General features: G+C 35.1%; 1 protein-coding gene across 8 annotated transcripts in view; it reads left to right on the top strand.

Annotated features, from left to right (window-relative positions):
* The window catches only part of nckap1 (NCK-associated protein 1), a 54134-nt gene that overhangs the window by 8094 nt on the left and 31174 nt on the right, over positions 1-14866 (top strand). For 4 of the 8 annotated variants that reach the window (XM_081369355.1, XM_081369351.1, XM_081369353.1 and 1 more), the window contains exons 2-9: positions 4400-4510; positions 10962-11048; positions 11624-11680; positions 11786-11928; positions 12051-12141; positions 12272-12409; positions 13975-14023; positions 14625-14781. In XM_081369355.1, coding sequence (XP_081225481.1) covers positions 4400-4510; positions 10962-11048; positions 11624-11680; positions 11786-11928; positions 12051-12141; positions 12272-12409; positions 13975-14023; positions 14625-14781 — 833 coding nt within the window. Of the gene's footprint in view, positions 1-4399; positions 4511-10955; positions 11049-11623; positions 11681-11785; positions 11929-12050; positions 12142-12271; positions 12410-13974; positions 14024-14624; positions 14782-14866 lie in introns of all 8 variants that reach the window. The other 4 variants (XM_081369354.1, XM_081369350.1, XM_081369352.1 and 1 more) reach the window with 1 other exon arrangement.

Raw genomic sequence — 14866 nt, 5'->3', positions numbered from 1 at the left:
ACCCAACTGACCCCTTGCGTCCCTCCTTAGGACCCGAAACAACACACTAACTGGAACGACTTACATTTAGTTCCCAAAGCTAATTTGTTTTGAAGTGAACATGCATGGTAGACATTGGAACCTGTGTTTATGTGTAATTTTCTCTCTTTCTGTTACAATGCTTCCCCCAGCAAGGACAAGTTTGGAAGGTTTGCACAGCTTTTCACCTTCCTAAAATCTCAGTTTCCCCCCCTTCCCCCTGCTCTCAGTCTCATGTCCCATGATCTTTCTGTACGCAACTCACAAAAAAAGGCCCTTCCCAAACTGTAGCACCAGCAGGACTCTTCTGTTTAAGCTTTCTTTAAACAGATTTATTTCTGTTTCTTCAGCGGAGTGATTTTGATTTGTTGTTTTGCGAACCTAAATTTATGGCAGTCTTACAGATGTTGAGTGGTTAGAGCTGGGCGGTAAACAAAAATCTAATAATTCTCAATTAGATCTTAATATTTTTAGCTGCATTTTGACACGTCTATATTTATGGATGTGTTCTGAAATGGCTTAAAAAGTTTTGTGAGCAGAGGAGCCATCATTTTGACAGCCATTCACTTCATAGATTCAACATTTTATTGCAATTAGTAAAATACATATTTAAAATTTTTTTGTTCTATACTGGAGACTAAAATCAATAGTATTTGTAAATGTCAAGTCAGTTAATGTTTATTCATATTTGTACTTTACATTTTTATGTTATGATCAGTGTTGGGTAAGTAATTAACTACTAGCTGATTATGTTTTCAACCGTGTAATTAGATTACTGTACTAATTACTCTCTCTAAAATGTATTGCATTACTAAATCTCATTTCAACCTCAACCAGTTGAACAATACAAGGATAGACATGAAACTGCTCTTTTAATTCTTTCAAATAAAAAAATATAAAATTGCATAAATTATTTTTGAAATGACCAAAGTATTTAAAAATGAGGTTACATTTAAAACATACATTTTGACTTTAGACTTTAAATTTTTATGTTAAATCCACTATTGTTTTACATAGAATTGTTATATAGCCTATGCGGTATTTAATGCAATTACATCAGAAGAAACTGTAATTAAAAATTAAGAGTAATCCCTTAGTTTATTTTCTCAAGGGGAAAGTTACACCCAGCACTGTTTATGATGCACAAATTTCTTTAGGCATCATAATATACAATATAAAATATTGATACATTGTGCTTTAGATGATTGGTAAACGAAAAGTTTGAATAGATAGTCGGTCGCTCTTTAAGAAACTGTGCTCTAAAAAGTAGTAAATCTTTGCTGTTTTCTAGCACTATCCATTCAATTTAGCATATTTGACAGCAAAAGTAATGTGCCGAATCCAATCAAATCAAATAAAAAAAATCACTAATATAGGCCGATTCACGAATATCGCCCAGCCAAGTATGTTACAATCCTTTGCTTACATTTGTTAGGGTAATAAATATTATTAATGCATGAGGCTTATTTTAATTTTCCATTTTTTCCCTTATTTGTTTGTTTTATTTTTACCATCCTCTTTATTTTCAGCAAGTTTGCTTTTAACTGCAAAGCACAAGTTGGATGTCAGTAGTCTGATAAACAAAGAAGAACAAAACCAGCCACAGCCAGCCATTTTTGAAGCATAGTATAGATTCTCTGTGGGTTTATTTATTTACTCCTCTGTGATTGGCTGTGTTAAATTATCAGTGGGCACAGGAGTAATTTAGCTAATGTAAATTTAATGTTAGTGTGCTTCGAGCTGATTGCCGGTTTGCATCATTTCCAGGGCCTGCGTGTAACTCCCGTCAGTTTGCTAGCCATGCGGTGTCTTTTTTTTGGGAACGACCTAATGGGCTTTGTATAAAAACACATGTTGTCTTACAGCACCCAGAGCCTCTGTGTGTTGCCGTGCACACTGGAATGGTCTTGAGGTTTGATGCTGTGTTAGCTGTAGGTGCATGTAAAGCATCATGTAACGTGTCATGTGACCATATACACTGCCCTGCCTCAGCTGCACGTCCACTGACGCGTTCCAGCTCCTTCACTCTGTAAGACACTCACCTCTTACAGAACAGCCAGCCAATCAGACTCACTGTCCAGCAAACCCACCATCTCTCTCTCTCTCTCTCTCTCTCTCTCTCTCTCTCTCTCTCTCTCTCTCTCTCTCTCTCTCTCTCTCTCTCTCTCTCTCTCTCTCTCTCTCTCTCTCTCTCTCTCTCTCTCTCTCTCTCTCTCTCTCTCTCTCTCTCTCTCTCTCTCTCTCTCTCTCTCTCTCTCTCTCTCTCTCTCTCTCTCTCTCTCTCTCTCTCTCTTTCTCTCTCTCTCTAGGACTGTTTCTGATCATACACTGCTGTCTGTGTTCCACTAACTGCTCTCCAACTTCTCACGCAGCACCTTGTCCATTTGAAGAGCATTTTCAATTCTGTCCTCTCTCTTTTCCCCTTTTCCCTTTTTTGTTGATTAGGGTTGGGAATCCAGAACCGGTATAAATAAAAAGTATTTGTTTAAATTTTTTAAAACAAAACTGGAACAATGTACTAAAGTACAGTGCCATGAAAAAAAAAAAAATATATATATATATATATATATATATATATTATTGACCTAATTTTTTATTTTTTTTTTGGTCTTTATTGAATGTGATGAGAGAGACTATGCTCAATGAAATAATACGATACAAAAAAAAATTGCTGTTTGAGCTGTGCGCGCTGAAGCTGAATGAACACCGGTAAACTGAAGCACTTTGCTAGCGGGTTATTTAACTCAACGAAAACGCATCCTATATGAGATTAAGTAAGGGATAATGTACATCCAGCTGGTGGTTCTCTCAAAATAACCCCTGACAGGATGATGAGGACCCCGACGCGAAGCCGTGTAATAAGCCAAATCTCGCTTATTACTCGGCTACTTGCCACATGAGTAAATAATTAGACACGAAATATTTGATCTGAGTTGAAATATTTTATTAGGTCTTTAAACGCAAAGCTGCAAAACAGTTGCAGCATGGCAAGTTCAAACTAAACGGACATTTAAAAGATACGGTATACAGTCATTCATATCACTTATTACACAGCATTTCACCACATAAATAATTATGGGGATAAGATATGTATTGATTTCAGATTAAACAGATCGTACCTGTTTGTATCTCATAATCCAACAGTGTACAAAACAATAGTCAAAAAAATAGCAGCAGCTGCGTTTTTATGAAACTAGAGAGCGAGTCCACGATACTGGATAGCATAATTCAATAACTGTACACAAAATATTGATTCGACTGAGTTTTAATATTTTATTAGCTCACCAAACGCAAAACTTCCACGAAGAAAACCCGTTCCTAGCAGGCGTATAGCACTGCTGACTTTAGTGACCCGGATGAGCCTGCGTTATCTGTTTTGAGCGGATGTTAGCTGGGAATAATTTACCGCTGGATGGCGCTATATTGACCAATCAGAATCAAGTATTCCACAGAGCCGTGTAATAATCAGATATATACAAAATAAACATTAATATTACAAATTATCTGCACAAAATGACACAAATGTACAAGTGAACTTGAACTAAGTTACGGCTATTCAGAATGTGTGACTCGTGTTGTGGACACGCTCTTCCTGGAGCAACATGCATAAACAAGGCAACTAAGCTCAAATAATTCATGTTTTATTACTATATTTTTCTCTTTATAATGTTATGTAATATGACAGTTCCAGTCACAGTTAATATTAGTCATGCATTGCAGTTTGAGCTGACCATCGGCGCATTTTAATACTTCATCAATTCTTAACCAAATGCATTCTATATAAGATAATCATAGGCCTACAGAAAATAAACACAATATTACAGCTTACATTTGCACATAACAACAAGGCTGCGAATGCACATGCAAACGTGTAGTCATGAAGGTGTAACTTTAGCCTTTTAACGTAAAATGGTCTCTGACGATCGGTAAGTTTTATCAATGAAATTACTATCGACAATTAATCGATCGTCGATTAAGCAAGATTAGCATCCCTAATAGTAAGTAAATATAATATAGTGAATCAATTATTTTGTGCTTCCTAAAAGGTTCTAAGAATCATTATAAAACTGAAATAACGAAGTTCCTTACGATTCCCATTCCAACCTTCCATTCTTTCTGTCCTTTATTCTCTTTCAGTCTCTTCAACATTCTGGCCTTTTCTCTTTTCTTTTTCTTTTTTCCATCCACTGCATTTTCTAACTGTGATCAAATCCCTGCACTTTACCTCACTGTTCTTCCTCTCTGATCTGTCTCAAACGGTTTGAATCTTTGTTTCATGATCAGTGGATCATCAGTTAGTTTTCTGCACATGTTCACAGTGGTGCTGTTCAAGCTGTTGCACTTTTAGCAGTGATGTTTTTTTTTTCCCTGTTCATTGTAGGCCTGTGGAGATCCCAAGGCAAAGCCTTCCTACCTAATTGACAAAAACCTGGAGTCAGCCGTGAAATTCATCGTAAGAAAATTCCCAGCCGTTGAGACGCGTAACAACAACGTAAGTTTCACATTATGAATTGTAATGACTGAGTGAATGTTATGATGTTGATGCTGATATAATGTTTTACTCATCTAATGGACTATAATTCCAATGTTTGATGTATTAAAAGTGCTGCAAGTGGTTTTGCTTTTTGTTGTTGTTGTGGTGTTTTTTTTGCCCAAACCATTTACAACAGCTTTAATCAGGCAAGATATTTGTCGAGAGATAATACTGCATGTTTTCTCCTGTTTCCAGTGGTGCATCAGTAAATGAGGTTTTGATAACCATGTTTACCAAGGAACATCCCAGTGTTTCAGCTATCAGCGAAAAGTTTTTTTCCCCCTCCATAATTTCTGTCATTATATCAGAATATACCCCTCTATTTAAATCTGGTGCCATGGCCCGGATCACATCAGCTATTGTGCAGGACCCTGTAAGGGGTTCTTTAATGGCATTAAACTCTGATTTTTGATTATAGAAGTACATATTTACTGTATCTGATGTTAGTGTTTGTTCAACAGCAAACTAGTTCCTTTCTATTAATGGTTCTCAACTCACCATGTGTTTATTTTTTAACATTTAATGTAAATTAGAGCTGGATTATTTTAATATATCATATTTGTAAAATATATAAATGTAATTAATAGTAATTCGATTTCCTAGTATTTATGTATGTATTTATGTGTATATATATATAACTTTAATGCTCTGCCATGACGCTTTAAGCTTGATGTCGACTAGTCGCTGATCATGGCCTACAGAGGGTGCAACAGGATAAGAAATCTTTGAAGTCCACTTTTACGCTCTGTTTCCAACAGTTAAAATGATAAATAAATGCATACTCAGAGATCTGGATGCGCAAAATTTATCGGGTGAATTCATGTTTTACACAGCTTATTGTACAGGTAAGTTAATCACATTCTAAACTAATGCACTCCTGCATTGTTACACACACATACAGACAGTAGCTCACATATAACAAGCAGATTACGTGCACATAGAAACATTCAGTAGCGCAGAAACGTATTGTCAACACTGTTCTGTGATTTACGAATTAAATAGCTTAGAAACTGAAAAGTACTATTAGTAGAGAGATGCTGCATAGACAGGTAGAATTAATTCACATACATTCGCTCTCTCACTAATGCATTTATATAAATGTAATCTTTACTGTGCTACTTTATCTGTATCTGATTTAGAACGAGCAGAAATTTGTGAGAAATATAACGACAAAAGACAAAAGAAGTGATAAAAATAAGCTGTTATGTAGGAGCGATAGCCTTGTGGGCAGCGCTGTGTCATATGCCATAGCTGTGCACAAGGCAACCTTGAGGTTCTGGCTTATTTGTACATTAATGACGTCATCAGCGACTAGTCAACGTTGACTCAACTGTAATCACATAAATGCCGATTTAAATAAAATCCCTAATAAATATATAATTAAATTACTTCTAAATCATCCTGCTCTCCCCTGAGGCTGCCAAGTGAGCCCCGGCCCCCTGGTTGAGAACTGCTGTTGTATATATTGACTATTGATCTTTTAGCAAATATACAGCTTTGAAAACATTTTCTGAGCTGATATTAAGTGGAGATGGTGCTGTAGTAGTGAAATAAATGCTCAATATTTTGTTTTCTGTGTTACCATCATATCCCCTCCAACACCACAGTCACCAAGCCCAGTCCTTTCTTTAATGCCTTGTTGCCATTGCCACAACCCTGAACATCTCTGAAGCATGTTTACCATGCTTGATTGATGGGTTCCCTTCATTCCTCAACCATCAGAGAGTGATTCAAACATTACTCCTTATGGTCGTGGAATATGGAGGTTTAGTTTGAGGTCATTGTAAAAACACTATGTTTTGTCATGCAGCCCAATTTTTTTTTTTTTTTTCAAAGGCTTGATGTAGTGTCAGCTTTATTAAGTCATCGAACATGAGGTGATGTCCTCATGAGAGGGGCTTTCCCAGATCTGTCTTTCTTTCCAGGAACCTTTGGCCACCCTTAACTTGACCACAACACCACAAATATGATTTATTCTTACTGTTGAATCATTTTTGTGTGGATCAATCCATATAACCCAGAGAGGAGATACACTCACCAGTTCTGTGTTGGTGTTTATCAGATCAGGAAATGACATCCGTTCAGCCCGTGTTGCTTTAGGAATGTAGGTGTGTCGTAGTTTCACACCTCTACTGGTTTTGGTCCTGCATTTCTGCTATTACAATCTCTGATCTCTGTGCACAGCTCTAATGACCACTTTGGGGTGTAAAATAAAATACATTTTTACCCTTGGTTATTTGTCTCAAATACCCCTTTTCCACCAACAAGATCCTGGTGTCAGAGCCAGTGTGTATTCTGACACCGTTCTGCTCATTGGAAAATTTGCTACTTTAACCCTGATGATCTTGACCACTAATGTTAGAACATAGGGAGTGGGATAATAATAGGTACTATTTTTAAAGCACGAAACAAAACTAGACCACTCGTATTATAATCCACAAAGTTGCCAACATTGAAATCACCCAATTGTTGCTTCTTGATGCACATTCAGTTGAAAAATGTAAACTTTAATTCAAAAATCATTTGTGTGAATTGAGTGCTAATAAATAGCCTATGTTTTATATTTACATAACTTCTGATGCTAAATCAAAGCATGTGATGGTAAAGACCGATCAGATACATTATAGATTGACACTCAAGTAAATGGAAATTAGTGCTTGTCCTGAGTGCAAGCTCTTTACAGCCAGCACAATTTTGGAGGAAAAGAGGTAAAGATGACATTTAGCCTGGATTTTTGTTTATAAGCCGGAAGGTAAAGATGTTTTGGGGAAAACAGGAAAATCATCAGCATCATGACATCGATAATTTAATTTATTTAATGGGATTGTCTCATAACAAATTAACCAAACTCTTTTTCATGTGTGTTATTAAATATTTTTTTTAGATATATGCATTTCATGTCAAATGTGTTTTGTGTTCATTTTCTTCATTTTGGTCCCACTGTTAATAACCAACCACCATGTCCTTTTGAAGTGTTGTATATTTCAGATGCTTCTTTGCCTTCTACTTTGTGTTAAAGATGTTTAACTGCTTCTCGCAATGATGTGGAGCTGTGTCATGTTTAACTGTGTTTGAGTTGCCTTTTAGTGTTGTTTTATATTTCCTTTTTTGTTTTTTGCATTTTTTGCATGCTTAACATGGCTATTTTCTGGATTATTCTTTTGGTAAGTTTGGACTCCATGTGGAGTCCTATTTGCTTTATTTAGTTCCTGCTCTTATGTATATGTAGTTTAACATTTCAGTTGTACTCACATGTATATGTCAGTATTTCAGTAACCTACATGGACAAAAGGAATCTCAGATGTGCCCTTCAAATAACTCTTAAAATTCAAAGCCTGTGAATGTTCAATTGGAGTAGCTGTGATGTAATATTTGACTACTAATTGGGATGTGCTCTGAGCTTCCTTTCAGTCTGTTACTGCATGGTTACATGCTTTCTTCAGTATATTTATCCACTCTATTAAAAAATATATGTATAATGAGGTTGAGCCCATTGTGCACAGCATCACATTTGCCCCAACACACTTTCATTTGAAAAGAGCGGAGATGGTGATCAGGAAATGTTTTGAACTTCAAACTATGCCATTTTTTAAAAAGATGTATCTTTGATATACAGTTCACTTGGTTTTGTGAAAGAATCTCATGAAACCTGCAAGAACATGTCCTGGTTGTAGTACCCCAGAATAAAAATAAATAAATACATAATAATAATAATATATTGGATTAAAGGAAATAAAGCCTATTTTTGTTTTGTAATATTATTTTCATGACAAGGACTTTTTCCACCAATCCTCATGAATGTAATCCAATAATATTGTCTGTGGGAGGGAGAGACGGGTACACAATGGTACACTAATTAAATTATATTATTTGTTCTACTGGGTTTATTTGAATTGATAAAGAGTTATTAAGCATTATAACAAATAATTGAATTGAAATGTTTTATAGGTAATACAAATAATCTACTTAATAATGGGAAGTCTTTAATATAGAAGTCTAAGTAAAAAAGTGAAAGAAAATACCCATTTCTGATCAAGTAAAAATATTGTGTAGTCCTAAAAATAGGCTTCATTTTCTTTATGCAGATTCAAATTTCCTCTCTTTTTTTATCTTTTGATTTTGAAGTAAAATGTGGCCTAAACATGTTTTTGTAAGATCCTACATTTTATCACAGTTTAATCTCCCTCTCTGCTGTTTTTCATGACATCATGTCTACCTCATATAGGTCTACAGTATTAAATATCAGACAAATTTTTTGATCTTGTGGAATTATATACTTTAGTAGGATATGAGGGGAATATAAAGTATGTAAGGTGGGGATGGTGTGGTTTGATGGAATTTGTGTTTTCTGCCTATACGTAGTTTCTCTGATAATGGGCTTTATGGGTATCTTCAGTGCATCATTAACTCTGTTAGCTCTAACCTGGTTTTCTGGAAATCCTGATAGATAATAAGGATTTTGTCACTAACTTGATTCTAGAGCACATTTGCACTACCCGTCGCTCTAGGTAAAACTGCTGAAGTGACAAAAGTCTTCTCAAAGCATGCAGTTTTTCCATTAAGTCGTATTTTAATTGAATTTTTGCTCTTTTGAACAAGTATGCAATATTATCCAGACTTAACTAAAAGACAATTATATTAGCGGCACATCATGAATGAACTCTAATATAGGTGTGCATGCCTGAAATGAGGTCAGAATACTTCCCAGGTGCAGTGGTAATGCATTTTTGCTCTAGAGTTGCAAATACTGTAAAGACAACCAAAGGGTAAAGGCCTGTGCGTGTCAGGACTTGATGCAGGGTTCATTCACTAGTTTGACTGTCAAAAATAAAAACTGAGAAATGCTCTCTTTGACCGTGCTCAACAATAAGGATTCTTTTCTGCGACACTGGTTGGTTTTACTTGTCCTGTCAACATTTCACTGGCTCTGCAACGTAAATGATAAATAGCTATTTTTAGGAACCTATTTTGTTTGTTCTGAATTGATATCCTAATTTATATATTCATATATTTTTTATACATGATGTAGCTCCATGACAGAAATATATTCATAAACACAAGTTTGCTGGAAAACAGTGGCATATGCAGCAAACATTACTGATTTTATTCAACCCATAGTATTATTTACACGATTAGGTCATTATCTTTCAACATTATACTTTCAACATTTCAACAAATTCTCATTGATATACAATCAACTTAGGTAATTGACACAATTGACAGCAGCAATGCATCATTGAAATTCAGATGTAGATGTACATGATCAGTGAACATAAGTGACCGTGCAGAACTAGCTTGATAGAGCAAGAAAATTCAGTCAAATGTTATGAGATCTCTCACATCCTTATTGTTGATCCCTGCTCCGAGACATTTTTATTTTGTATTTGGTGGTTATTTTGACCAATTTTAGCCAGTTTCTGAATTTTATTTTGTTACACTTAGAGGTCTGCTCCCACAACTGCTAAAAATAAGTTATTTTTCTTCCCATTCCTGCCCAAAAAATCCTGCAAGTAGTTAGAGTAAGATTCTGTCTCACTCTGGTGTTTAGGGGGGCGTTTAGACAGCACCGTTTGGCCATTTATTTACACGACAATGGCGTTTTGGGGGCCTGAAAAGGCAAACTTTTGAAAATGGGAAAATGGGTTACTGTTATTGACTTCGTGTAAACTACAAAAACAAGAAAGAATTTGTGAAAACAGTGACGTCATGCGCATATGTATTACGTTTTCAGTTTATAGATGCGTAGTGTTTCTTTACAAAGTGACATCGCCAACTACTGGGCTGGCAAGGATAATACAGTGTTTTTTTAATCATTTTCGCAGAACTATGTGAACGGGTATCGTTTTCATGTAAACATTCCCTAAGGCTAATTAAATGTACCCCAAAAACAAGTTTTGCATTACCTGAGAAACTTTGCGTTCCCTCGCAAAACCCTTTGAGCTCTTTGCGAGCAAACGCAAAGTTTCTCGGCGGAACACAAACGTTTTTGCGATGGAAGGCAAAGTTTCTCGGCAGAACACAAAACATTTGCGAGGTAACGCGAAATCATTGACAAATATTTTTCTTGAATTGGCCTTAATTTGAGTAACTTTTAGATATATAAATTTGAGTGATTTCTTACTTCCACACCCGCACTTGATAATTCAAAAGGTTTCGTCGGGTCAGACCTCTACCCTAAGATTCTGTTTTAGTCAAGCTTACAGAGTTTAGGGCACAAACTGAATTCATAACTCCTTTACATGCCTGTTACTGAGGTTATTAGAATTAATATAATAGTACAGTTCTCAGCCATAAATTATCTAACGTGAACCCTGCTGATAAGTTTCCTGGTCAGATATCACAATTATGTGACCTTGCTTAATGTGATAGTGTTTAATTTATGCACTTGTCTTTTACATTACAGCAACAGCTTGCACAACTACAAAAAGAAAAGTCAGAAATACTGAAGAATTTAGCTCTATATTACTTCACCTTTGTGGACGTTATGGAATTTAAGGTATGAGAGCAGTCCCACTCTATATGGGCCTCAGTCATGAAACACCAACATAATGATTGAATGTAAATTGTTCATAAAAACATTCTTATGTAAATTGTTTTATTTACTTATTGTAGTATTTTATTATTTTTGATGTACTGTTGATGTACTGATGTACAGGTATTTTAACTTATTTTAAATTTTCTTGTTTTTTAACCATTTCTATTTAGGTTATTATAATATATATAATTTTTAGTCATTTTATGTAGAACATTTTATTTCAGTTCAGTAATTTTAGTACTTCAAGGTTATCTGAACTAAACTAACATTTCAGTTGCCAAATAAATTTTTTTTATTATCTTATATTCTAATGTCTAATATTTATATTTATACTTTTTCAATTAACATAAATTATTTTAATAGTTTGTTTTAATTAACAATAATAACTCTGATTTGTGATTTCATAATATTATTTAATATTAAGCATACTGTAAAATAATACATAATATAAAATAAAATCTTTTTTTTTTTTTTTTTTTTTTTTCATTGATGGTCTTTTTAAAAAGCCATATGTTTGTGATTTTCTGTTCTTCCAGGACCATGTCTGTGAACTGCTGAACACTATTGACGTCTGTCAAGTTTTCTTTGACATTGTGAGTTGAAATAATGGCAATCAACAGAATATGTGTTTGAATTATTGATTTTTGTTCAATGAAATGGCAGATGTATAACAAAGTGTCTTTTTTTCCACAATGCAGACTGTAAATTTTGACCTCACAAAGAACTACTTGGATTTGGTGGTGACGTACACTACTCTGATGATGCTGCTTTCTCGAATTGAGGAGCGCAAAGCCATAATCGGCCTCTACAACTATGCCCACGAAATGACACACGGTTCAAGGTAATGCATATATGAGGTAATCTATATCTTACCTAGAGCCACACACTGTAAGGTTTCATTCTACTATAGTGTGGATATTACCAATGACAAAGATGTATCTGGGGTCATGATTGTGTGTTCAGTGATCGAGAATACCCCAGGCTTGGACAGATGATTGTGGACTATGAGAACCCGTTGAAAAAGATGATGGAGGAGTTTGTCCCTCATGGAAAAGTAAAATCTGCATGCTACATATAGATCAGAAATCATATTACTCTGTTTCTCATCTCATAAGGAGAACATGGTTTAATTTGAGCTCTCTGCCATTTGTTTTTCTCTTCTCTTTCTCTCTCTGCTATGATAGTCGCTGTCAGATGCACTGGTCTCCCTGCAGATGGTCTACCCACGCCGGAATCTGTCTGCAGATCAGTGGAGGAACGCTCAGCTGCTCAGTTTGATTAGTGCTCCTAGTACCATGCTCAACCCGGCTCAATCTGACACGGTCAGGCTTTGCTATAGTCTTTAATTAGTTTTGTGAACTCTGTCATCATACAGTGTTACCTTTTAAGGCAGCACACTAACCGTCTTGGCACCTTATAAAAGACTGATTTGAAACTCTCTTTTTAGCAGTAGCAAGTCTGCTAACAGTCACTCATGCACACCACACAAATGGCGCTCCTCACATGAAGCACACAAGTTTAAATTATGCTCTCCATTGACTCCAGTAGATTGATGTTAGCATGTTGCTGAGCTCACAACCCAGTTAGCAAATAAGTGTACAGCAGTAGCAGTGTTGCCTTTTATTTTGGCCAAAACTAGCCCTGCATCCCAATTCACCTACTTATACTATGCCCTAAAAGTATTTTAAAGAAAAAGTATGTACTTTTGAGTGTGTAGCTGAAGAATAGGGAAGCTGTGGGACATACTACTTCGTCATAACTGTGTCTTCCAGTCTGTCGCTTAGTTACGTTCATCATGACAGTTTAAACTGCCCTGTCAATCATCTTGTCACAGTCATCATCCTCCACATTTAATTTGATTGATTTTCCTACCATATTAGAGAGAATTTAGAAACCTTTCATGTGGAGAACTCTCCTCATGTGTTTGCATAATGATGCATTTAATAGTTAATGACCAAATGTATCTTTATAATAGTTCACAATGTTGTTATAGATGAAATACAGTGTGGATAACACTTAGTAAATATTTTTCATCAGGTTAGATGCTGATTATTAATCAGTCAAATCCATTTTTCTAAACTGCTCTACTTAACCGTCAGTCTCGCACAGCTGTTTTTTAACATTTTTATGGATGTTTATAGTTCTAATTGAATCCTAGTCAGATGTGCAATGGGTTATGGGCAATATTAGCCGTTAGAGTGTGCATGGATCTGCACTTCGGATCCTAACCGGAAATAGTAGATCATCCAGGTATCTTTGGAATACGCATTTTAACATACTACCATTTGGTACACACTAATTCTGTTAGTCATAGGTTGCATCATAGGTATCCTCAAACTGTTTAAAAGAGCCTCCACATTGTCTTATGCCTAAAATTAAGTGTTACAAGTTTTCCAACCATAAAAAAATTAAATAATTATTATTACTATTAAAAATAATTTTCAGTAATTGAAAAATAGTTTAAATAAAATGTAAATATTAGATGAAAAACTTGAAAATATTGCCTTTGCATCTAACAGAAATAAGTTGAAGTGCTAAAATTACTAAAAATATAACTCAAATAAAATAAAGCTAAATATAAAAATGCTTATTCAAAATTGTTTTAAATATTCTTATAATAGATAAATAATACTAAAATCACTAGGTGTAAGAACAAAGTGTAAACAAACATTGCTCATAGTAGATTATTGATTGCTCAACTATAGGCATTAACACATGGTCATTTAATATATTAGCATTCCAGCAAAACATCTTGGATACAACTATTTATATCAAATGTCTCATACTGTGATATAGGATTTTTATCATAGTGTATATTCCTCATAGGCAGGAGCATGTGAACATTGAGCATTTGACCAAATATAATTTGTTGACCTGTATTTTTCAGATGCCCTGTGAATATCTATCCTTGGACGCCATGGAGAAATGGATCGTCTGTAAGTGTGTTATTAAAGACAACATGAAATTTATAATGTACACTTTTTTCCTTTCTTAATAAATGTACCTATTCGTACTGTGTATGAATATTTATTGCACTTTATTTTAAAAATATTTTTCTTAAATTTACATCAAAACTCTGAAATTACTTTTTTTCTGGATAATACATCGTTACGTTAAATTTCTTGTGAATGCTGTTTCATGATCGTTATGCCTCAGATTGAGAGAGGCAATACTGGTAATTGTTTGAACATTTTGTTTTATTATTTTCTAGTCTTTTTATATAGTAGTATACCATTTACATGGTGTGGTTTAATATTTAGCAGGTCCAGATGGAGTGCTTTTTTCACACACTTTCTGTGCTTATTTTGAGGAATCTGCATAATGTATTTAAATTTGGTGAAAGGTGTTAAATCTGAGAACACTACATTCTCTGTGGAAAGGATCATCAAATAAACCACAATATTTCATGATTTATATAAACGACACTCTTTACAGTTGTCGAAATCGGTGAACACAGATCCTGTATGGGCCTGGGTTTTTACAAATGTAAATGTAAATGTATGTGGTTTGTAACAGTCTCTCTGTTCTGTCCCCTAGTTGGGTTCATCTTGTGTCATGCAGCTCTGAACAGTGATCCTGCGGCTCTCAGTTTGTGGAAGTTGGCTCTTCAGAGCAGTTCCTGTCTCTGTCTGTTCAGGGACGAGGTCTTCCACATTCACAAAGCTGCCGAGGATCTCTTTGTAAACATTCGCGGGTCAGCAATTTCTACTGGCACACACATTCTCAAGTTTTCTGTAATTAATTAGCATATTGTGTGTAGCTTTTGTATAAAATATTTA

Source organism: Scardinius erythrophthalmus, assembly GCF_964197995.2.
Source record: "Scardinius erythrophthalmus genome assembly, chromosome: 6".
NCBI lineage: Eukaryota > Metazoa > Chordata > Actinopteri > Cypriniformes > Leuciscidae > Scardinius > Scardinius erythrophthalmus.
Note: the sequence above shows the minus strand (reverse complement) of the source record. Positions and strands in the feature narration are given on the sequence as shown.